The sequence below is a fragment of the Stegastes partitus genome, unplaced genomic scaffold (genome assembly GCF_000690725.1).
Source record: "Stegastes partitus isolate 25-593 unplaced genomic scaffold, Stegastes_partitus-1.0.2 Scaffold2041, whole genome shotgun sequence".
Taxonomy (NCBI): domain Eukaryota; kingdom Metazoa; phylum Chordata; class Actinopteri; family Pomacentridae; genus Stegastes; species Stegastes partitus.
Genome location: NW_007579772.1, coordinates 72,309 through 95,621, shown reverse-complemented (window position 1 = coordinate 95,621; position 23,313 = coordinate 72,309). Strand labels below are relative to the sequence as shown.

The 23,313-nt window shown below is 43.0% G+C and overlaps 1 protein-coding gene across 1 annotated transcript in view; it reads right to left on the bottom strand.

The window, feature by feature from the left end:
• Positions 1–363: 363 nt before the first annotated feature.
• LOC103373658 (RALY RNA binding protein like) overlaps positions 364–23,313 on the bottom strand; it is a 52,677-nt gene continuing 29,727 nt past the window's right edge. The window contains exons 2-5 of the mRNA XM_008303612.1: positions 9,639–9,714; positions 8,426–8,473; positions 5,902–6,083; positions 364–515 (exon numbers count right to left, since the gene is read on the bottom strand). Of these exons, the coding sequence (XP_008301834.1) occupies positions 364–515; positions 5,902–6,083; positions 8,426–8,473; positions 9,639–9,714 (458 nt within the window). The remainder of the gene's footprint in view (positions 516–5,901; positions 6,084–8,425; positions 8,474–9,638; positions 9,715–23,313) is intronic.

Below are 23,313 nucleotides of genomic sequence, written 5' to 3'. Positions count from 1 at the left end.
TTTTTTTTTTAATGCATTACTAAACAGTTATCTCTCCATTTTAACCTCTGTAGCCGTCTACTGCAAGAATTCTGGTATTTCAACTGCTGTGTATGTTCAACAGGAAATTTGAATTAAAAAACCCAATCTGGGGAACAAACATGCATTCTGTGGCCTAAACGACCTTCACAGGGAGCTGCACTCTGACGCCGTCCTGCAGTGAAGGGCATCTATAAAGACCTCTCATACAAACTGAGTCAGCGGGGTGTTGACACCTGTCTGCCGTTATGACGGAGAGCTCCGCCGCTCTTATCTCCCACAATGTCACCAAGACTTATGGCCAGCGTGAGCTCCTAATTTCCCTCCCTCAGTGGTCCCTTTTCCCTATTCGTCCTCAGACTCCGCCGCCCGTTTCTCACCAGATTCGACTCTCTGCTGCTTCTCAATCTTCTCCAGGCGTCCCAGCAAAGAGTCGATCTTCATCTTGATCTGAGTGAGCTCCCGTTTAATCGTCTGGAGCTGGTCCGTCTTCACTGCTGAGGCACAGAAAAAAAAAAAAAAAGGCAGAAAACGTCTTTATTTGCGGGCTGCTTTTAAGCTCGTCCTAATTTCGCTCGTTTTTTTTTTTTAAAAGGGAGCACAGATCGTCTGCCGTCAGTTTGGTTTTCAGCTTTTGGAAATCATAGCATCACTCTGAGTCACACTTTCCTCAGGGAAGAACATCTTTATCTGGCCAACTGAAAAGTTACCCAGCTAAAACTGTGGACCTGCTGCTTTCAATTTGAAGATTAGTGCACGGCTTACGCCCACCATGCTGTGCAGCGCTGCTCAAGTTTCACTCAGTGGTGCCAAATATCTGCACAAACTGTGTGCTATCTTTCAGTGTGCTGACATTAGAAGATTCTGTAAAGCATGAGGATATATATATATATATATTTTTTTTACACCTTATGATAGAATCTGCTTGCTTGAGTGCATATGGTAAATTTGGTCGCACTTACTGAAAATTGATCTCTTCTCGCTGTTGCTGCTGGACATTAAATGCATTCATCCGGTGGATTTTATGAGGAAACAGCCACATGAAATAGGGTGTATTTGTATCTGTGCTGTTAGCTGATAAACCGGTTGCTCCTCTGCTGTATTTCTGATAAAGCAGCTCCTCCAGGAGTGAGGGGGACGAAGAGATGTCCAGTGTCGGCTGAACACACCCAGTTTACATGAATATTTGATTTTTTTCCTCTTGTTTAAGAAAATTACTTAATTTCATCACTGAATTTCTGTCTTAATAACTTCAAAATGCAATGATCAGAAGTGGTAATAGTGCTCATTTTGCGACACTCAGTGCTAACGAATGGCTCGAGGAACACGACCAAGAGCCCCATGTGTTGCTCCAGCTTCTAAACGCCCCAGAATTCAATCTAATCAATCATCTATAAGGTGCACAAAGTCCCTTTTCCAACAGGTCAGAGCTACACAAGTAGGACCTAAACAACACCACAGGTGGCTTTATTGTTGTTAGCACTACCAATTTGTCACATAGAACATGACAAAAATTCAAACACAGCATTTAAAATCTGTGTAGCTCAGAGTAAAGTGAAATAAAATTCTATATGAAACCGTATCTATGTTCATGCATTTCATAACAAAGCAGTTCTTCTAGATTCAGGGGCGAGTTATGAAAAAAAAAAAGGATTTCATGCACAGAGAAACTGCAGCTTATTTGCAATTTCAAATATTTGCATACTGGTTTTACTACAGGGTGTTTAGCAGCCACAAGGTTAGGAACCAGTGGATCTTAATATAAAATGATTATACACAGTATTTTTCGTGTGGTGGGTTAATTCTGGGTTAGTTGAAATAAGGGCAGAAATAAAACTACCTCTCTATTAAAACAATACCAGCGTCTTTCAATCCTATTTTTTGCATTTCCTGCCTGATTGTAGCCTCGCTAACAGAGACGTAGGGAAACAGGGGGCTCAATTTTCTCTCTCACAGCTTCTGTTTACCACCTTATGAATAATTGCTCTCCCCCTCCCGCTTTGCCTCGGCTCTCGGTGTTCGCTCCACAATACATATCTGAGGTGAACGAAACACAGCCGCCGTATCGTGTCGAAGTCGGAGTCTCAACCTTAATACGAAAAATAACAGCAGCAGGAAATAATAATAAAACAAAAACATCTGAAGGACGTCGCCGTTAATTCAATCTGGTCCGTCTGCCGCTGAAATGAGGGTGTAACTCCTTAGCAGCTCGAACTGAGCAGATTAAAGAATTTAGACCATAAAAGTAATAAGATAATCTTATTCCTTAACCCTCGGCGGCTGCAATGTGTCATCTTTCGAGAGGGGGGGAAAAAGGGAAGAACAGACGGCAGAAGTTGAGAAGAAAACATAAAATTCTCTTTGACACCTATCAGATTCTGTCAGGGCTGGAAAGAGGATGGATGAGGCGTTCGGTAAACAAACCCACGAGTTCCTGTAAAGCTTCAGCTGGAGAGAGAAAAAAAAAAAAAAAAACAGAGACAGGAGACATGCAGAAAAATCAAAACACTACTTGTCTGGTATCATGTCTGCATGTGGCTCTTTGAGTTAGTTTCTTTGATGTATATTTACACCCACACCACATCACAATGCGGCGCCCCTTCCGATGTCTACGCGCCACTTTGTATGATCCAAACCCATGCATAAAACATACACATCTACATTTAGAGAAGATGTCAGCGCGTGATAAAAAAAATAAATATACTGACACATTACCTTGCGGAAAGCTACATTTCCCCCAAAAAGGACATTTTAATCATTCACTAGAATTGGTGAAAAACAGCACAACAGCTGGCCCCCACCAGGATCCAATGCATGTGATATTTGCCAATGCATGACTTCTTTAAAATGGAGCAGGATGATTAATGTGGCAACAAGAGAGAGAGAAAAGCAGCGTATAATGGCACACTGAAGGCAATGCATAGGTAATATGTGGGCAGAAATCCCAAGATCTACTCCGGTGTTGTTTTGCAAAGCAGCCATCAGCCTTAAATCTACAGGCGAGCAGAAAAAATCGACCTTTCTGGACGGGATAAAAAGGGCTAACACATTGGATATACAATCATATCTGGATGGAGGGGTGGGGGGGGAGACACGCTGGAGTGTCACTATCTCTTTCTCACCTGCCTCCATTTGTACAAACCAACATCCAAGAATAGGCACACACATATACGCTCACTTCCCTATGCCAACATTATCTGAGCCCGCTCTGGGCAGCTTACTAGTCGTCCTTTGATGATAAGAAAGTGTGGAACAGTTTCTAATTTATCGGGGGCCTCCAGGCCTTTTTTTTTCCTTTTGTGCTATCAGCCGCATAAGCTGCAGAGAGAAAACATACACGCCCTAATCCAACATCGCTTCATCAACACGGCATCTTTAGATAGCCCCAGTTAAAGGAAAAGGCCTGGAAAAAAAGGGCCATTGTTATTTAATAAGCATTAGGGGAAGATTTAGGGAATGAGTAATGAGGCTAATTTTAGGACCTCGTCATGAACTGCGGACATTTTATCTCGGGGATAGTGAGGATCTCTTGAATCACTGGTCTATGAAGATTAAACTGGACAAAGAGTTTTGGGGGCTGGTGGTGCCAATGTCACTCAGACTCTAGCAGTTGTTGAAAAGTTACCAGCTTGGACACATGGACGCTGCAGGGATTTATGGTGCACTTTACTTTGCCGTACTCATATCCGTGCCTGTTTTGCAAAACATCTGCATTTTTATTTAATATCCTAATCCTTTACTTTTATTGCTGTAAAACTGCACATTTAGCTTTATATATGTGGAGTATAAACCATTTGGCGTTGGTGAATTCAACCACATATTTATGTGTTTTCGTTAAAACTGTCTTCAGCTCACCGGTTTACACTCCTAAACGCGGGCTGGGAATGGGGTTTGTTTAATTATTTAGCGAGGTATTCGGTTAAATTCTCATCCAACTTTGACAAACTATTCAAAGCTTCGCAATTCTGGCTGCGCTCATCATTTCAAAAGTCACAATACCACTGTTAAAGCAGTTTCTTAGATTCTCTAAGATGTACGAACAAACAGAATGGAGAGGAGAGCGAATCATTTGTTATTTATAATGTCAGCAAATGCTAAAAAGCAGAAAAAACGTCTGGGTTCGTCTGACCGACTGTCTAGATTTTTAGTTTATCATCACAAAAGCGCAGAAAATACTGCAACTTTGAGCAGCTGGATTCAGGGAGTTTTAGTCCAAAACAGCAATTTGGTTCATTTTCTCTCGATCAGATAATCGAATAATCAACTAATCAATGATGAGCCAAAGAACTTAGCTACAACTATACATTTTCAGTTAAGTGAAGAAATAAGGAACATTTTAGCAAAGAAGGCCGACAGAAAAACGTGAACATTATTCAGAAACCACATATTAGATTCAACAAGTAGCTTTGAAAGCTTCTTAAAGAATCCTGAATTGAAATCTATAACGTTGATGTCCAGCCCCCCACCTCAAGAAGCCAATCTTCTGCTTCAACTGGGAAACATCCAACCAATCATGTTGCAACGCTGCCTCAAGCATTGAGTCATGAAACTGTACGCATAACTTATGGAGTGGAAAAAAAAACACCTTTTAAACCTTGTTTTGAGGCAAAATCACCCAAACATTTTTTATGGATTTTTCACTGCAGCTGTGCTTTGCCCGTTGAAGTTGCAAGTATGGCTTTCTCCCTATTCCTTAAGTAAGGGTTTGGTCTTGTTAGCCTGAAATACATGCCCAAGAGTATTACCGAGATGACTGCTGAACGGCAAGCCTTGCTTAGATATCTGTGACTCACACCCAAAAAAAAAGTCTGTGGAGCAGTTACAGCCTTGTTTCAACTGACTTAGCAAGCTGTAAAAAAGTTAAAGCACTTGAACTGACAGTCTCAGAGGGCTTAGTCTGAAAAACCCACATGTATCCGTCTTCATGATCCATGCATCTGACGGTTGTTTGTTTTTTTTTTTTTTTACCCCCCTAAAGTGAATTATAACTTGCCCAAGTGGTTCAAACTGCTCGCACTAACCCACCCCGTTGTTTGGACAAGCTAACCTTATTTCGCTGTCCAATCTATCTAGGCCAAAGTCAATACAAACAGTGATTTTTCATGGTCCTGGCAGGGGCAAATTAGTCTCCCAAACATACAGCCGCACTGCTTAGACAGAGAAGAGAATTCATTGACTCTGTCCAAAAAGAGGATGGGAGATGGGCTTTTTTTTTTCTCCTCCCCGCCTTTCTGTGTAATACCAACTGCAGCTGGGTCCTCCTGACAGACCTCACCAAGCTGCTCGCGCTGATAACACTGGCCTAGACAGGCAACAATGAAACAAACACTGTAACCAATTACACAGGCTACGGATAGAGACTAACATTTAGGAAAAACACAGCTGACCACAGCTCCACAGAGATCTCTCCCACCCTCAACGCCACCCACCCAATCTCACATTAATTACATTTAGGACGCTATAATGCATCACCAGTTAATCAGAGGGACCAAAATGAGATCCAGATGGATGCCGGGCGACAGGAATAGCGCCGTTTGCTGAATGGGTGCAGCTCGGAAAGCTGGGATTATATTTGTGTTTGCGATTTAGTGTTTTGCTCTACATTACAGTGTGGCTTGTTCTGAGCTGCTGGAGTGAATTAAATAGCTTTTTTATAGTGGCGCGGCGCAAGTGGCACGGCTGAATTATGCCGGCGTCGCCTTTTTTTTTTCCCCTTTCATGGTTTTTGAGATTTGCATTAAGCCTTCGGTTTTTCAAAAAGGGGGACAGAATGCCATTAGCGTAATTAGGCCGTGTTGTTTTGCAGGAAAAAAAAAAAAAAGTCAAATCTGAGCGGTCCGGCGTAAACACAAGGCAAGTAAAAGAGCACCTTCTTGTACGTACGTTTGACCCCGGAGGAGGAGGATGATGTGGGAGGTCTGGAGGATGAGGAGGAGGAAGAGGAGGAGGTTTTGATGGGGAAGGAGGTCTTCCCGCGGCGGGAGGAAGGAGCGAGCACCCTGGAGCGCTTCAGGGGGATCACGGATCTGGGTGGGGGGGCCACTCTGCCATGGTAGTCAAAAAGCCTAAAGAGGAGAAAAACCTCGAATATTACACGTCTCACACTTTTTCTACGATGTCACAAGAGGTCCTGCAGCATTCAGAAAAAGCCCATCGACTAGAGGTAGAAGGTTTTTCACTTTGTCTCACTATCTTTCTAAAGCCAGTATTGTATTTAAAGATAGATTCGCTACGCATTCATCTTCCTCTCTCCAAACGGCACACATCAAAACAAAAGGCAGACATTTTGGTTCATATTTAGTATCCCTCTTTCCACACAGCTATCCAGGTCACTGCACGCATGAAAATAATCCCTTCATTTAAAAGAGAGAAGGATGGAGAGAAGAAGGTGCTGAATGTCAAACGATTGCGTCTGCTCGGGCTGCTGCTGTATGTGACGCCGGACTGTCACGGCTCTCAACAAGTTTGACATTTAGAAAAATAGAAAAATGTCTCCGCAGATAAGCGCTCTGATCACTGGCGGATAAATGAGAGAGAAAACAAGTGTTCCTCCGTCAGCATGTCCGAGCCGCATGCTCGATCCGCTCAGCCGTTTTGACAAGTTGACTTCTTCAAGGTACCTCGGCGGGAAGGTTACGGAATTAAATCTGACAAGCGAGACTCTTAATGAGGGCGAGTCAATCAAAATCTTCTCTATTGACCAGCCACTGAACCCTTTCCTCCCGAGCAGATATTGTCCGCTCGTAGCTTAGCAATTATTATTACAGCAGAGGCGGCCTGCGAAGCTTCGGATTTGTGTCGACGTGGCCGCAGTAAGAACAATACTCTGCGTTTTAGCCTTTTACAAATGCAAAGCGCAAGAGGAGAAGCATAAGCGAAGGGATTAAATTGTGTTTTCTGCTGTAATGAAGCATGAAAACAGTAGCATGTTCGGTCTGCTCACTACAGCAGCAACAATATGTGCATGGAATTAGCTCAAATTTGGAAAAACCAAGAGCAAAAAGCTCAAATTAAGCTGATTCTACTGCTATCATCGCAGCATTATGCATCTAAATCTACCTCCAGTTCCCAAAACATTGTATGTTGTGCAGACTGTGGAAGTATAAATAAGAAGGGGATCCAAAACTTTGAGATAAAAATTAAACTTAAACAGTTCAGGTAAATTTATCTTGACTTTAACTCTTGTTCATTTACAACAAAACCAAATAACAGGGTGTTTATTTGGGCACCCAGTGGATATCAGTGATTGTTTCCAGCTCATGCTCGCTGCACACAGTCAGTCCAGAGAGATTTTAATGTCTTACTGACTCCCCAGTGTGTACCCAAAAAATGTCACCAGATTTATCTCTTGGCACTTTATTGAAAAATAGATGTAAAAAAAAAAAAAAGAAAAAGTTGTGAAAAGCGCCTTTAAAGTTGCCAAACCTGGCAAGAAAACGGCTAAGTTGCCAAGCAACACTGCACCCGAGGCCAAGCAGCGGATCGACGGCGCAAACAGCATTAGTTTGTGGGGTTACAACCAGTTCACAGCGTTTCCCCACTGTGTGGAAAATGGTCCTGGAATCAGTTTAGGCGAAAGTTAGCGGCTCTGTGCTGCCATTTATTGGATTTAAGTTTACACTCCAGAAATCTCTGCCAGGGGTGCCCTGTCAGGTGTTCCTCATCCCAAACCCTCTTCTCTTGCAATATTTAAACAAATAAAATAAAATTAAGCAACTATGTGAAGTAAAGAGCCAAAGTTTTCCTTGTCACATTTACAGGACTAGTGTAGTTCATAATTCATATAGTTAATTTGGTAAAAATGCAAATTTCTACAGAACCATTTACATACACATTGTTAGTGTTTACACATTAGGTCATAAATAATTCACAGTATATGTTATGTTACATATTTAAATTGTTATTTGCCCCTTTAGGAGAGTTGCATTTACAGTAATCTCAGTTGAAGGCATTCATGATTCTGATTGGTTGTGGGGGTTACATGAAAGTCAGAATAAGGAAGTTGTGTTGTTGTTAAAGGGGCCTAAGTAATTGGTCTCCATCGTGCTGGTTCTCCTTAGAAAAGTGATCCAACCACCACATATTAGACTTGGACTAATTACGTCTACAGTGCAACAGAACAATGATGTTCCATTATTTCTGCTGCTTGGATCAAGAACTGGTGACGATGTCAACTTTTGGTCTGTAACAACCTATTTATATAGTCTGTAAACAAGATTACTGGTGCAAGTTACCATTGTTTTAGAAATGACCAATAATTTAAATGATAAATCTGCCACTGTGAGAATGCAAAGCTCAACAGGTGTTTCAACACTAACTGAGGTGGTCGCTAGTTAATAGTTTCCTTAAATCCCAAATCTGATTTAACAGTGAGTTAGCAATGTGAACAAACGTGAACGATACATACCTGCTGTAGAAATCATCCCTGTAGTATTCGTAATCAAATTCATATCCACTATGAAAGAGGCAGAAGGGGGGAGGGGATGGGAGACGAGAGAGGAGGAGGAGGAGGAAGAGATAAAGAAGAGGGATGGATTGTATTAAAAGGAGCCATTTTAGATCTGTCAAAAGTAAGAGGATCAAACTCAAGCTGCTTTGACTTGAACGGACACGGTCTAGTTTACGCCTAAAGCTCATCGCAGGTTAAGCAGCAGCAGCAGCAGCAGCAAGCCTTCGCCACACTGGCGTGCACAGGCCGCAGATCAACAAAGATCAACAGAAAAGTTTTGGAGGGCAAATACAGTCAGAAAATGAAAAGGAGACACAGACAGGGAGAGAGAGAGTGAGAGGAGAAAAAAAAAACATCTTTTCTTAGACCCGAGAGAGGAAAATCAATGTTACACGCTCAGGATGGCAACTGATTTAGAATTCAGAGAGAGAAATAAAATAAAGAGAAGAGGCGAAAAAGAAGGGGCTGTTTTGAAATGCTGCTGTTCTCACAGGAATTTTAATTAGGATTAATGCATTACTATTTCAATTTCGACTAGTATACTGTTGGTTTTTTTGCCTCTCCTGTTCCTCTCCCATGATTACCATATTACATCCTGCATGTTTCCAGCTGCAGCTATAAAACGCAAATGAGGGTTTAAATAACAACAATGCACAAAGCAATACATTAGCGAAATAAGACGTGTAATGAAACAAACCAACAATCGAGAACGGGGTAAATCGGCGGCAAAATAAACTTCGCCAATGGACGACCAAGGAGATGGAGAGGCGTCCCAGCGAATACGAGTCTAGACCTCTGTCACATTAGACTGCAGTAAACAAGCACCGCTTTGATCTGTTTGTGACCAGGAGCTGTGTACGGGGCAGAAAATCAGGGTCATGCTTAATGAAGCTTATACAACAGCATCTCCTTTGAGCTTTACAGTCTTGTGCTGAATAAACTCCAGTCAACACACGGAAATGTGAAAAGAATTAAAGACTCAATTAGAAATTCAAGGTTCAAAAGGAAAAAAAAACAAACAAACACGGGCATAATAGGAAGCCTTATATTCTGAATATTACGGTGCATTTACATCAGTAGGATGTGGAAGATGGTGAATATTTATGACAAGAGCCGCACCTCTGCATGTGAAGGAGTGCGCTGGAAAAAAAAAAAGAGGTGCAGATCTTACCTGTAAACAGCCGAGAGCGGCCGTTTGGAGCCTGCTTTAGGCCTGTAGGGCTTTGGCTCGCCGGCCATGTTTATGTCTGCAGAAACACACAGAAACAAATCACTTGTCAGTCACGACATTGAAAAATGCTTCATAAATCATGCATGAGCAAAGATCTGCTGGTGACACTTTATTCAGCAGCATATTAAAACTCTATACAGCACACTATATTCTGCGACTATGCAGTTGGAGACCTTGCTGTAATTGAGAAACTTAACTCTCTGAAGCCACCGACAAGTTTAAAATATCTTTAAATAAATCACCCAAGCTGCACCATTTATCAGAAACTGTAGAAACTAGGGCTGTCTCAATCAATTTTTCTTTTTTTGGCTACAATCTAATCTAATCCGATACCATTTACCAAGATGATACACGCTTTGAGTGTTTTAGATTAGCTGCAGTACTTGGTTGCGCCACCAGGTGGAATCTCTGACTGTTTGACAGTGCATCAACCGGAGGAGGCAAGCAGAGAGCATTTAGCTGGTAAAGGGCACCATGACGAAGTCTAATGACACCCAGATGTTATATCAAGGTAGGGTCAATGAGCATAATAAATTGCTATTTGTGCGGACTGTATCACATACCAATAAATATTCAGTGTGCTAAATTTAACTTGACTGTTGATTGATGATGGTGGAATTATAGAGAAAATTATTTATTCATAATTGGGCTTAGGTTAACGCCAATATTGATCGAGATCGTGACATCCCTGGCAAAGAAAAAAGAATATTTGGGTTTTAAACTTTCCGATCGTCAACACAGCTAGCATTGCGTCAGACAGCTTAACCAAATCTTAGCTTAAAATCTTGACGTCATCACAATTAGTACATGTCTCATTTAAAAATTTGACCCCCTAAAAAACTAAAACTTTGCAGGATCGGAAGTCTGTAAAAAAATACAAAAAATCACAACATTCAGTTTCTAGTTGCTCTTCAGAGTTTGTCTTCCCTTGGTGCCTCACCGGGTCAGATCAATACAGGGTTAATGGCTTCTCCACGACTACAGATACCTGATTTTTATGGTTTCCTACAAGAAACATTTAGAAACTGCTCAACCTGTAATTTTACAGTGTTCAGCTGTGGATAAATACCACAATCACAGATTCAACGATTCGAATCTTTAAGGTCTTTGCTTGCACAATGATACCATCATCATCATCAGAACCAGCAAGTAAAAGCCTTCAACTGAATGTTAACACTGACTGGTGTTTTCAGTTGTGTCTGTATTTGTTACATAAAAACAAATACAGCATGTTTTACTCATGAGCTGAAGTAGTTTCCTTCTTCCGCCTTGGGAATGTGTACATCTGAAAAGCATTGTACTTTAGGTCTGCCCCTGGGCTATCATGATAAGAGTCGGTATAATAATATGCTAATTTGTACACAGGAGGGATTTCTGCAGCTATGTGGACAAAACATGTGCATATATAGGTATCTGCAGGGGGATTAATCTCAGAGGAGTTTCAAAATAAAAGCATAGGAAAGCATGTTTTAGATTTATAATATTATCTAGTCATAAATACCTTTCACGACAAGTATACCGTCTGAAGGAGATCATAGCATGTCTCAAGCTATTTCTGAGGTGAGTAGTTAGTGAATATTACACATGTATTATATTATATTTTCTGTAACATATTGTAAGGACTGATGCCCATTTAACACGAGTCTAGTTGTCTTACACTCAACCTTTCTTATCCATTTCTACATCAGCTATGGATGATTCAGTGATTCATTTCCAACAAACACATTGTTAAATACTTGAAAATGTTCTTTTGTCTGCTAACAAGTGTATTAAAGTGTTTGGTAAGACATTTATCGAGAACACAGAGTTGAAGTGTTTCCACCTTAATTCCTTTTTTGAATACATGAATATCCACTTTTGAATATTACAATACAGCATGAAGGGTAGGAATTCATTCATCTCCTACAGCGCAGTGTAGCCTAAATTTAAAAAACCAAAACCTGTGCCACCAAAAGCCAAACAACTTTCTTTCTTCGCACAGAAGCGACGCCTCACGATGGCAGTGACGGTGCTGCATACAGTTCAAAAGCAGCGGCGGGGCATAAAAGCGCTAATAAAGAGTCAAATATCTGCTCAAGCTGTTCGGAAACTCTGTCCCATTTCTGCCGCAAAAACTGAACTTTTCAGGCGACATTTGGAAAAAAAAAAGCAGCAGACAAAGCTTCAGTACTGTAGGACACATTCTCTAAAGTCGAGGTGCACCGCCAGAGCCAATTTTCTACAGGCAAGACTGGAGACCTTGCTACGGTGCACTGGAAAGATTACAAAATGAAATTCTTCTTTCAAGGCAGGAGAGAATCCTTGAAAACATAAAAACAATAAAAAAAAAAAAAAGAATAAGCATATAAAGAAAAACTCAAACAAAAGCTGGATGCTGGGAAAGCTTTGATTTATAGCCAGCTGTTGGTTTCGCTGTATGAAAAAGAAAAAAAAAGTTACCATCAGGTGCACGGTTTTGTGTTCCAGCCAGTCAGTGATGCAGAATTTTTCATATCGCTATCTGTGCTTTGCCAAGGGTGCTGCAAGGTCCTCGTATTTTGTTGCACAGTCTGAGTGGCTTCTGGGAGAGAAGCCAGTTGGTCAAAATCAGCACCAAAGTAAAGCACTAGAAAGGAAAACAGTCCAGCGGCTTCACGACTGCTGTGTTCCTGAGGTTAGGCGGGAGTGCGGTGCCGTGGAATAACACTTTTAACCGAGATTTAGTGCACAGAGTAGCTTTCTCAGCCTTATCCGAGGTCATTTACAAGCGATGCAATATTATTCTAATAAAAATGAACAAACAGCGCCAGGGAGGTTGAAGGAAACGGATCACTAGAGGCGAAGAGTGAGAGAAAAGTACTTTCCGCAGTCTGACGAAACGCCGGATAAATTCCCATCATCTCCTTTTTTAATATTGTCGCACATCCTTTTTTTTTTGCTTATAAGCAGCGACGCACTAGAAAAGCCATTTCATAACTGGCAGGATACAAGTTTAAGACCGGCGACGGCGTACCAATCAACAAGGTGCCCTTGAGAGAACAAACCCTCCCCTCCGAGTCCCTCTAAAACAAGAGCCCCGGCTAAGTGCCTCGTAGGTGCATAGATCACTTTAAAGGCGCTTTCTGACAAATTGTTGTTTTTCGCATGCAGCCATGTTCTCGCTATCATTCCGTCCCTTCCAGCTACACACATTTGCTTTAATAATTTATGCATCTGCTCTGCCCTCCACCCCCTCCTTCACTCCCACCGACACCAAACAAAGTGGAAGCACCCCAATCCCCGGGAGTGGAATCGCACTGGGGTGAAAATAAGCTGCTGGCAAACTCTTACCTCCTTCTCCCAGTGGCTACTCTCATGAGAAATAGGATTAAACCCTGGTCTGTTTGTATACTACCTACTTAGACATGCTAAAACACTGATTTTTTCTCTCTTTTTTCATCACGCAAGAGCTGCATGAGCAAATGAGTGTGTGCATACTTGACAGAGGATGTTGAGATTGACGACGATGCTGACTTAGGAGATAATTACAGTTTTGCTCATTAACCTGAAGGTTTACTCGCCGAGATATCAGGACCGAACCTTTAATTAGCCCACAGCAGCCCGACTAAATATAATTGGCATCCAAAAAAAAAAAAAAAAAATCTCAGACAGATCCTCTTCTTTTCAAACCGTGCGTTATGGTTTATGTACAGGAAAAGTTGCGCTGCGCTGTTCTGGCAGGAGGCTGTAAGAGCCTTTAGCTCACTTTGACTGAAGCTGTCAGGAAGTCTGGTTCAAGAGTCGAGTCCAATGGAGCAATCAACACCACATTTTCAGCCTGGTGAAACTTGGCTTGGCTTAAGAGCTGAAGCGATTAGGTGTTCAATCAACTGGAAACTGACACAAAGACTTGACTGGAGATTAATCTGCTCACATTTGAAATCGTCCACTATATGTTTGAGCCACTTTTTAAAGGGGTAAAGGCCAAACTTTTGCGGTTATCAGCTTCTTAAATGAGAGTAATATTCTCTGTTTCACATCACTGTACATTTAACATCCTTTGGAAAACTACAATAGCACTACTGCACACTATGCAGACATTTTTATAGACGAAATGATCAAGGAGATAATTATAAATTCATCAATAGCTGCAATTCTACTTCAGTTTTAAAATATTGTACCCATTTGGGAGCATTATTACAAAGCATTGCATCAGGTTCAGGATTTTATTCTATCTGTTGATTATCTAATTAGTAGATGATCAAAAAAAATGGTCAGACTCTACGAGAAATAGTGCATCTGCTGTTTTGAAAATGGTTTATTTCACAAAACTGTCTCATAGTTTTATTATTTTGATAGTCTCCTCCCATATAACATACTGTAGAAAACCCTGCAGTTTCTCATCTTTGCTTGACACATTTCCCCAAAAAGAAAACAGCATGTTATATATAACACATTTACACTGAAAGAACTGATTATCTCGGTACAATGTGATGTTCTGCTGAGCAACCTTGGGTCCTGGCATTCATGTGGCACCACCCACCTAAACATTGCTGCAGACTAAACACACACCTAGATAGCAAAAGCACTCCTCTACAGCAGCAGCCTTCTTCAGCGCCGCCACATAGCAACAGCTGCTCGGGAAAGACTCGAGGAACACGACCAAGAGCTCAAAGTCAGCCTCCGAAAGCTCCAGATCCTCATCTAGGCAATGCACCAAAACATGTAGATTAAAACAGACAAAATTACACTAAAATGCATCAGTGCTTTGAATTTTTGGTCGAAGGTTTTGCACATAGCAGTGGTTTTCCGGCAGCTTCAGTACATCCACTTTTCGAAAAAAAAACCCTAATTCAGCGGGGGATCCTATGAGCAGGAGTAAAGTATGTATGTTTCCACACTTTCCTCTCTTCTGTTTGTATGTAAGTGGGTCTAAGAGCAACTAATTGCCATCCATGCTGTTCAGGATCATCTCTGATTGCGCTTTTAGCGGAACACTTTGTGCCGGTGCAGCACTAAAAACTCATTTCGGTTTGACCGAGATGTTCTCTGCACCGGGGACCAAAACTTTATGGTTGTTGTGTTGGTTATTCTTCTGGTTTTTTTTCCCCATCGGTTTGTACTTTTGGCTAGTTTTCTTGCTCAATCCGGGTCAGCTGGGGACGGAGGTGGAGCTGTCCGAGGTGCTGAACGACTTACAAAGTATTGTTTGAGGTGTGCTGCACCGCTCGGCCTCGGCAGTGAACAAAAAAAAAAAAAGAAAGGGCTCAACCTTGGTGCTGTGCGAATGTACACATGATGCAATTTGAATTTTTTGCGGCACTGAAATGATTTATAGATATGCTTGCCTCCTACTTCCAATCTCTCGGAGAAGGCGGCGGAGGAGGAGGAGGGGTGTCTGTTTGTCTGTAGATACTGAAACAAGCAACAAGCCCGCATATAAAATAAATATTTAAGGTAACATTGTTACTGGCCGAGGAATCGCGGGAGAAACAAGGTTCTGGAGGTAAACTGCGGTGGAAAAGACAGAGGCACGAAGCATAAGTAATCACTGAAGACAGACCTGTGTTCCTCTGTCAAGAAAACAAGCATCCGTGACTCCCTGAAGGAACCTGCCCGTGTGTTTTATTGGTCTCATTTGCTACCTTACATCTCTGTCTCCCCCAGACTACTCTTGCTCATGCCTACTGTTCTGCCCTCGGCCTCACCCTATCCCTCAATGTCTCTCCCTCTATCTCCCCCCTCCCTCACCTTCCCTTTCCCTCGCACATGCACTCACACAAGACAATATCTAACCCGCCTCGCCATCCGTCACTCCATCTCGCGTCCCATTTTTCTTCCCCCCGCCGCTCCGCGTGCCGAGGAAGCTCATTACGAGACATTTCAGCGCCGAGCATCACCTGTGGGGCCTTTTTCCTGTTTGACACCTGTGCTGCCGTCGAGAGCTTTGCCAGTCTTATTTCCATCCCTCCCCCCCTCCTTTCATTAGCAAGGGATGAATAACGGCCGAGCGATGGAAGTCGAGGCTTTGAATAAATCAGAGCCATAAACTGAGCCATATGGCGACATATTGCGAGGGAATCACTGGAAATGAGAAAGTACTCTGGTGAAAATTGACAGGACTCCCAAAAACACACAGAAAAAAAAAACCATAAGGAGAGAGTGAGTGAGTTGTGTGAGAATGCGGGGAACAGGAGGACACCCTCATAGTCCTGGAAGGAATATGAATGAGCTACTGGACCGGGCACAAAAATCTGCCGGTCGTGTTGAAGCCACAACAAATCAGACTCTCCTTTCTCGCTCTCTGTTTCCTCCTGAAAGAGACAGTCCACCCTCTCTATTCCGCTCTCAAACAGGGAGGGGGAAAAAAAAACAGCTAATAGCCTGAGGCTTCAGAGGAAGAGCTAACAGGCACGGGGAGCCGGGGTCAGCACAAGGTCAGGAAGAAAGACAGATTGTGTCTTGGCGAGCCAACAAACCTTTTTGTATTAGTGGGGGCAGAGTATCGGAAGATTGGCAGATTCCTGAAAATCTATTTCTCTCGCAACACGCTGTTCTCATCAGCCAGAAGTCTGCACTATTGGAATAATGAATCACTCAGCCTTCAATAGCTCATTCTGCAAAAAGGGGCTTTCTTTTAAAATGCACAGATAAAGACTATTGTCTAAACATATGGCAAGCCGCATCAATCAGCGTAATCAGCCCTAATTGCCATAAACCAACATTTAAACTGCATTACTCATCAAAAAAATGCACCCTCAAAAGACATTTACATCCAGAGCAGAAATCTGGCGCCAGCTCCTTCCACCAAAATCTTCCAGTGACTCATGCCCTCGCTCTGAATTACACCCATCGCATGGTCGAAGAACGCACCAAAAAGGAGCAATTTGCATGTCAAACTACCTTACGTTTATGCAAAATGTCTCCTCACCAGTAACAGAAAGCAACCAAAACACAGCTGATTTTTTTTTTCTGTTGCTGCAAATGACCTGTTTGGACACCTGCTGCGGTGAAGCACAGGAGCTATAATTGAAGGAAACGACGACTGATGAGTCAGTTATTATACGTGTGGGTCCTCGAGCAGAGGCTGGAAATAAACGCTCTTTTCTTTTAAAACATCAGGCTCCTCACAAAGTCACCATTTCACCGCCACCCCTGTAGCTTCTCTGGACCACGTATGTTTGACAGAACGCTTCGACAGAGACGATATTTCAGGCCTAACTGGTCCTTAAAAGAACATTTTCAGATGCTGCTGATATGCAATAGAGCTGCAAAGTGTGCATCCAGAGTTAAGTAAAGCTCTTCACTTGCTACAGAGACAATGTTAGTTGGAGCACTTCCAGGACTTCAGTTGGCACGCAAGTGTGCCAACAGAATCATTGGTACAAACGATCAGATCTGTATTAGGAGGAAGAAAAAACAAAAAACTGATTTAAAGGTTTAAGCTTGTGTAAAAGCACAAGAGGGGAACATCTCCCAAGGTACATTTGGTTAAAAAGCATCCAATAATTGAGATTAAACTGCTGCTAATGACTAGCACAAGCTAATGATTGCACTCTTAAGAAGACGGCTAAGAGATTATAGCCGTGCTGCGGTAGCGCCAGGCCCACAATGACAATGATTACATGCTTCGTTACCATCTTGGTCCCGTTAGCGCGCTATCAATTGCTAATTAGCACCCAAGAAAAAGCACAGATGAGGCTGATCCTTGAACATAAACTACACTGGAATGATACTGATACTCAACCAGTAACACTACAGCTGATTAAGTACAACATGAATGACTGCACTAAAACTTGTGCATAAACAGATCCCCCTCAACACCTGCATTCGTCCCGTCCGATAAAAACAGCTGAGACGACGTTACTCATGGATTCAACAACACCTCTCACAGGGAAAGGCGGCTTTTCTTCAGCACTGGGTGATTTTTGGACTCTCAAAATATGAGTTACAAGCTCATACAACCGCTGAATCTTTTGTTGCAAACAGAAATATCCCTGACTCACAGTTAGAAATGGCACAAGCGTCTCCTTCCTTTATCTGGCGCCATGAGCTCGAATGAAGTTGACGGCCTGAGAGATGCCAGAAGTAAGAAGGAAGAAGGGCTCCGATATGATTGTAGCTATGAGCCACTAGGTTATGTTAACTAGGTAAAGTTTACTTCAAGAAGTTTGTTTTCAGACATGTTTAGAGGCTTAAATAAGGTTTCATCAATATTTCAGTCGGTTATGGGCCAAAATGTGCTGTGTTCTGGTTTCAGATGATTCCCAAATATAGCCCCGATTCACATGTATGTACAAAGAGCTCAGGACAATTAAACTGAACTCATTGAGGTGACTTTTCCCCCCCTCCAATCAAAAAAAGGCACCAAAAACAAAAGGACAGGAGAGAAAATCCTGGCTATATGTGTGTTGACTCAGCAGGGATAATACAAAATGAGAAAAGTTGATGTACAGGAGAATAAATATTTGAAAGCAATACAGAACGCCTGAGGGCCTCACCGCATTATATTCCATTAGATTTTGAGTTGCCACCTGGTGCCTGAATTTTCTGTTTCTTTTAAATAAACAAAGATGCCTCAACCATTAAATTGAAGCAGAGAAGGCGAAAAAAAAATTGGCACCTAAAAAAATGAAGGCTTTTCATGCGGCAAATGTAAAACTACACCCAGGCACAAACCAAAAGAGTGATTAGAGTAGATCCTCTGGGAACCATGAATGTATGAAACCGTGTGCATGTAAAAGCTCTTCTATATGGATATTTTACAGACGTCAGGAGATCACCAGCTTGATGAGGCTTCACCCTCTGGAGACCACGACTCTTCACAACATTTAATTGATGAAATATTTCCAGTCCTGTGCCGACACTCCAACACGATCATTCATTGAGTCGCAGCGCTAATGTGAGAAAAACTACATTACAATCTGCGGCGTGAATGGATTCGCTGTGGGCTGGAGGAACTCTGTGACACTGTGTGTTTTGGCACCGGCTGCAAAGTATTTCGAGTCTGCGAGGGCACCGACTTGCAGACTCTTCCATAGCAACAGTGACCGAGGCTCACGGGTACTGTAGTATTGAGAGATGCCAAACTAATGCGAATGACAGAAGGAGTCAATGCTGAAATGACGGTCACGACATAAACCTGCAGCACTGTAACATTAACCATCACCCATGAGACGAATTCCACTTTATGCTTCGTCATTCCGCCCTAAGGATCAAGTCTGGGATATTAAATTTAGAGGCTCGTCTCTAACCTACCACCCCGCTGCCATCAAGGCATGAAAAGCCCTTTTCTCCTCCTTATTACCTAAAAAGCTTCGCCTTTTGAGTCATTTTGCACATCTGCAGCGCAGGTGATTGACTGCAATAAACTCCCATTCAGACGTATCAGCGAGGACCTTCAAGGAATGAGAAATGTGCTCTTTTCTTTTCCGAAAAACAGAGAAAAGAATTCCCCACAGACGAGGCCCGATGGTTCCACATCACATTTGTCACTTTCTTTCTTTCCCGTGTACTTTCATTTCATTCTCCTCTTTCTCGCAAGAAAAACCGCCAACTGTCTATTTGATGAGATAAACATAAAATGCAGAGGCGAGGAAGAGGAAGAGGGAGAGAGCAGGACGCACGGGGAGCTGCCGATCATCTCCTCGCGGAACGAGAAAACTCCGGCGCCTATCTCCCCAATGACTTAATTAATTGAACAAAGTAACTAATCTTGCAAATTGTTCCTCGGCAGGAGCGACATGAGCAAAGACAAAGAGCGTGGAGGAGCTGAATAAAGCAGGTGATGGACGTGCAGAGGGGACAGGTAGGGGGTGTGTGTGGGGGGGAAAATTCATCTCGGCGCCAGATTTAGCTTGGCTGCCTTTGACAAGAACTCCTCGCTGAATTGCGAAGCCGGACTGGTTTGCGAGAAAGGCGAGGGGGGGGGGGTCTGAGATGAAGAATTTGCTGCATCTAATACTCAAAACCGTACATCATGACCTGCAGGCGAGGCCCTGGCCGGTGTGAGCGCCGCCAAACTGCAGATGCCGCTTTCATCTTCGCCCCTCTGAAGCGTTTTCAAGGATTAATATTGTCGGAGGTTGAGACTGACAACTTAATTGACAAATTTCCCACCAAATCTCACAATCAAATATCCTCGATGCAACCTGACAGATCCTCACAAAAGGCCCTTGCAGCTTCATCCTGAGTAAGACCTCCAGTTTCATTCACAAAATCCCGTTTCTTACCGTCCGTGGCGCCATCATCGGAGGTCCGCTCAAATAATTATTTACTTTCCCGTCTATTAACGCCGAGGACGCGTTAAGAACTGGGAGGAAAAACAGCTTGTTTACCGACGCCTCTCGACAAACGGGAGAGCCGCGGCGGGCTGCCCATTGTGGACGGGTGTTGTCTAATTACAGGGGGAAAAAGAGCAGGCGAGGAGACGGAGCGGCTATCTGCATATCAAAGGGTCTGTTCGAGGAACCTTTGAAGATCAGACATCAAACGGGGCTATTCAGGAAAACCATGAATCAAAGTTCAAGGTGAGGTAATGTGGCGCGCTACGTTTTACTGGTTGAATTCAAAAATTGCGGCCGACAAATTGCATTCTTTCACATCGAATTAGGTTGAAAATAGAACCAGAAGCCGTACATACCATGACGCAGAAGCATCATAGGAGACGAGATGCACTGTACCGGATTTACCTACCAGCTAATTTCCACTTATGCATGTATACCTGGTTGCACAGCTTGTAGGGGACTGAAAATTTAATGAGTAGACCTGCTGGATGGAAATCGATTTTATGTGATGAAGTGCTATGATTTGAAAAGTGGAAAAGTAAGCACTCATGTCTGGTGATTTTACCCACTGACAGTTCCTCAAGTTAATTCTCTAAGTATAGAACATCCCAACATGTAGCCCACTAGCTTTATGCTAAATAAGACCTGAAATAAACATTTTTCTGTCGTTATGAAACTAAATAAGATTCAGTTCTGTGCCACTGGTTGGATCAAACAAGAAATTTCCAGATGTCATCCTGGGCTCTGGGACACGATCACGGCCATCGTTCATTTTTCATGACATTTTATAAACAGAACCAATAAATAATGAATCAAGAGCAGATTAATCGATGGCTGCACCCTCGACATGAAAAAAAAAAAAACCCTGCATCATTACTTCGGTTCAGCTACGCTCCGTGCATCAAGATTCACACTTGCATTAAAAAAAAAAAGTACAAAATTAAAATTCCAAGCCACTCATTCATGAAATTATATAAAGCTTGAACCTTCGCAGCTTTCAAGGTGACACGAGCTTTCGATACACTGGTGCGTTATTGAAGCTTTTTTTCCTTCCCAAGACAACACAGGAGATTTTATTGGGTGAAGAATCCAATATTTAATGACATGTAAGAGTATTTCAAAGTGGAATGCTGCTCCAGCACGGAGAATAAGAAAATATTCATGTTTAGCCCCACACAGACACCCTGAAGAATAAATAAATGATTCATTTGCCTGCAAAAAAAAGAAAAAAATCGTAGAATTCCTGCCTTGATTTTAGGAGGCGAGAACCTGTGAATTTTTGCTGACAAAAAATATGCAAAAAAAACGCTCACTAGGATGGTTTCAGCTCCGTGTTGTATGAATTTCCTAATACCTCCAAAGTCCCAGTCCACTTCCCCTCCGCTCCACAGTACAGATCAGTGTTCACTAAACAAGCATTTTATTATATACGACTAAAAAAACATCCCATTACGAATGGGAGCATCTCCCCCACCGCAGACGCTCAAGTGTGACTTTCAGCCCGCCGCCCTGCCTCGGTGCTCCTCTTTCTGCCGCCGCATGGCCCAAAGTCCTGGGGAGGGATGAGCTCATAATCCCCCAGCCTCCTTCAGGCGGCGGCAGAACAGATAAAGGCATGGCATTGGTTTGAGATCACATCCCTCTGTGTGACCTGTAAACCCAGTGAGCTGTCTCATGCAAGTCAACAACGATGCACTTCAAAAAGCGGACGATTCGGGCCGCTGGACGGGCGAACGCGGCGCGACGAGGGAGCTCAGCGGCGGAGCGGAGCGGAGCGAGGCATGAAAACAAACACCGGGCGTTTTTTTAAGTCGCACGAACAAGTGTTTCCTCTGAGAAACGGCGACGACAGCCGTCGCTAATCAGGTTATCAGCGTTGACTTTCCTCGCCGACTAAAAATAGGCTTAAACCGAAATCTTTGACTTGTTCTGGCGTCATGTTGCTTTAACATTCCCACTCAGACGGCTCATTTTAAATGGGGGGGAAATAAAGAGAATTACTGATTGAGAGGAATTTGACAGGCGTATTGCTGGCCTACATGCGCGGGAATGTGATGTAATTTTGCGCTCGCCTTTCAAAACGCCGCGTTGCTCATCCCGGCGTAAGGTGGTGCGTGCGAGAGGCAAGTGTTGTAGGAAGACAGAAAGAGTGAGATGCTACAAGTCCTCTAATTATTTCGGCGTGCTATCCGTGACACTTGACAGACATTAATTTCACTATTCGTCAGACTGGTGAGCGCGGGCTGCAGCCGTATCCGTCGACCGCGCACATTAGATCCAATATTAATACCCGCCATTCACCAAAAGCGTGTTGCTCTAAATATTCTGCTTCTTCACACTAAGAACAAAAAAAAAAAACAGCCATTTTGCAGCATGTTCCATCCTCCTGCTACACCAGAATGTGGATAATAAGGTGTCATTTACTCTGGAGTGTTGGTGTTTTCTCTGCATGTCAGCAACTCGGTACGTGTGCAGATGTGTCACCGACTGCTTGTCTTTCTGTCACGCTGATTGGCGGCTCTCCTGGCGACGGTCCAAGCAGCCTTTTGCTCGGCTAAACGCGAGAGCGGTGCCGCCGGTGGGAGAGACGAGGGACTCTGGGGGAGCGACATCTTGTGACAACTCTGTCACTTTATTTCATCATCGATGGAGGAGTCTCATTAGGTCCTTTCTGACAGATAAAAAAATCGCATTTCCCGGACAGGGTGGAGTGTGATGCGGCTGCTTGTCCGTATAAAAATAACAAAAAAAAAGGGAAGTGTGGAGGCACAGCTGTTGAATTTTTAAACTGTTGCAACTGCATCTTAGGTAGCAACTAAAGTATCTGGAACGGATTATATTCTGTAATTGCTTGTGATTTATTCAAGAGAAGCAGAGCAGCGGACTCTAACAGCTCCACCAAGGATTGTGTTGCGCATGATTTGTATTCCTTCCCATGGACATGCAAACTGAAAATTCTGGGCAAAATGGAGCTAAGCTGAAAAGAAGTCTATTCTGGAAGGCAGGAAAAATAAACAAAAAACTACTCTCTCTCACACACACAAACACGACTGCCCTTGACACATGGCTTGAAATACACGGAGGGCATCTGACAGAAGATGTAACAGCCCGCCGTGCTCTTCCCCCCCCCTCCTTCCACCATCGGCAGCGCAGCACGACATACGGCCAGAGAAGCAACATCTGCAGACACGTTGGCTTGTCATGCGCTGCAGCCTTCAATCACGGCGAGGAGTCGTAACCGATGCAACATCTTGGCCTACGACACATGGGAGGGGGGGGAAGGAAGTTTCTTTGTGGGATCAGTTTTCATTTACATGCATTAGGCCTCAAAGTTTACCGATTTCCCTCGAGCAGCATCCACTATGCATACG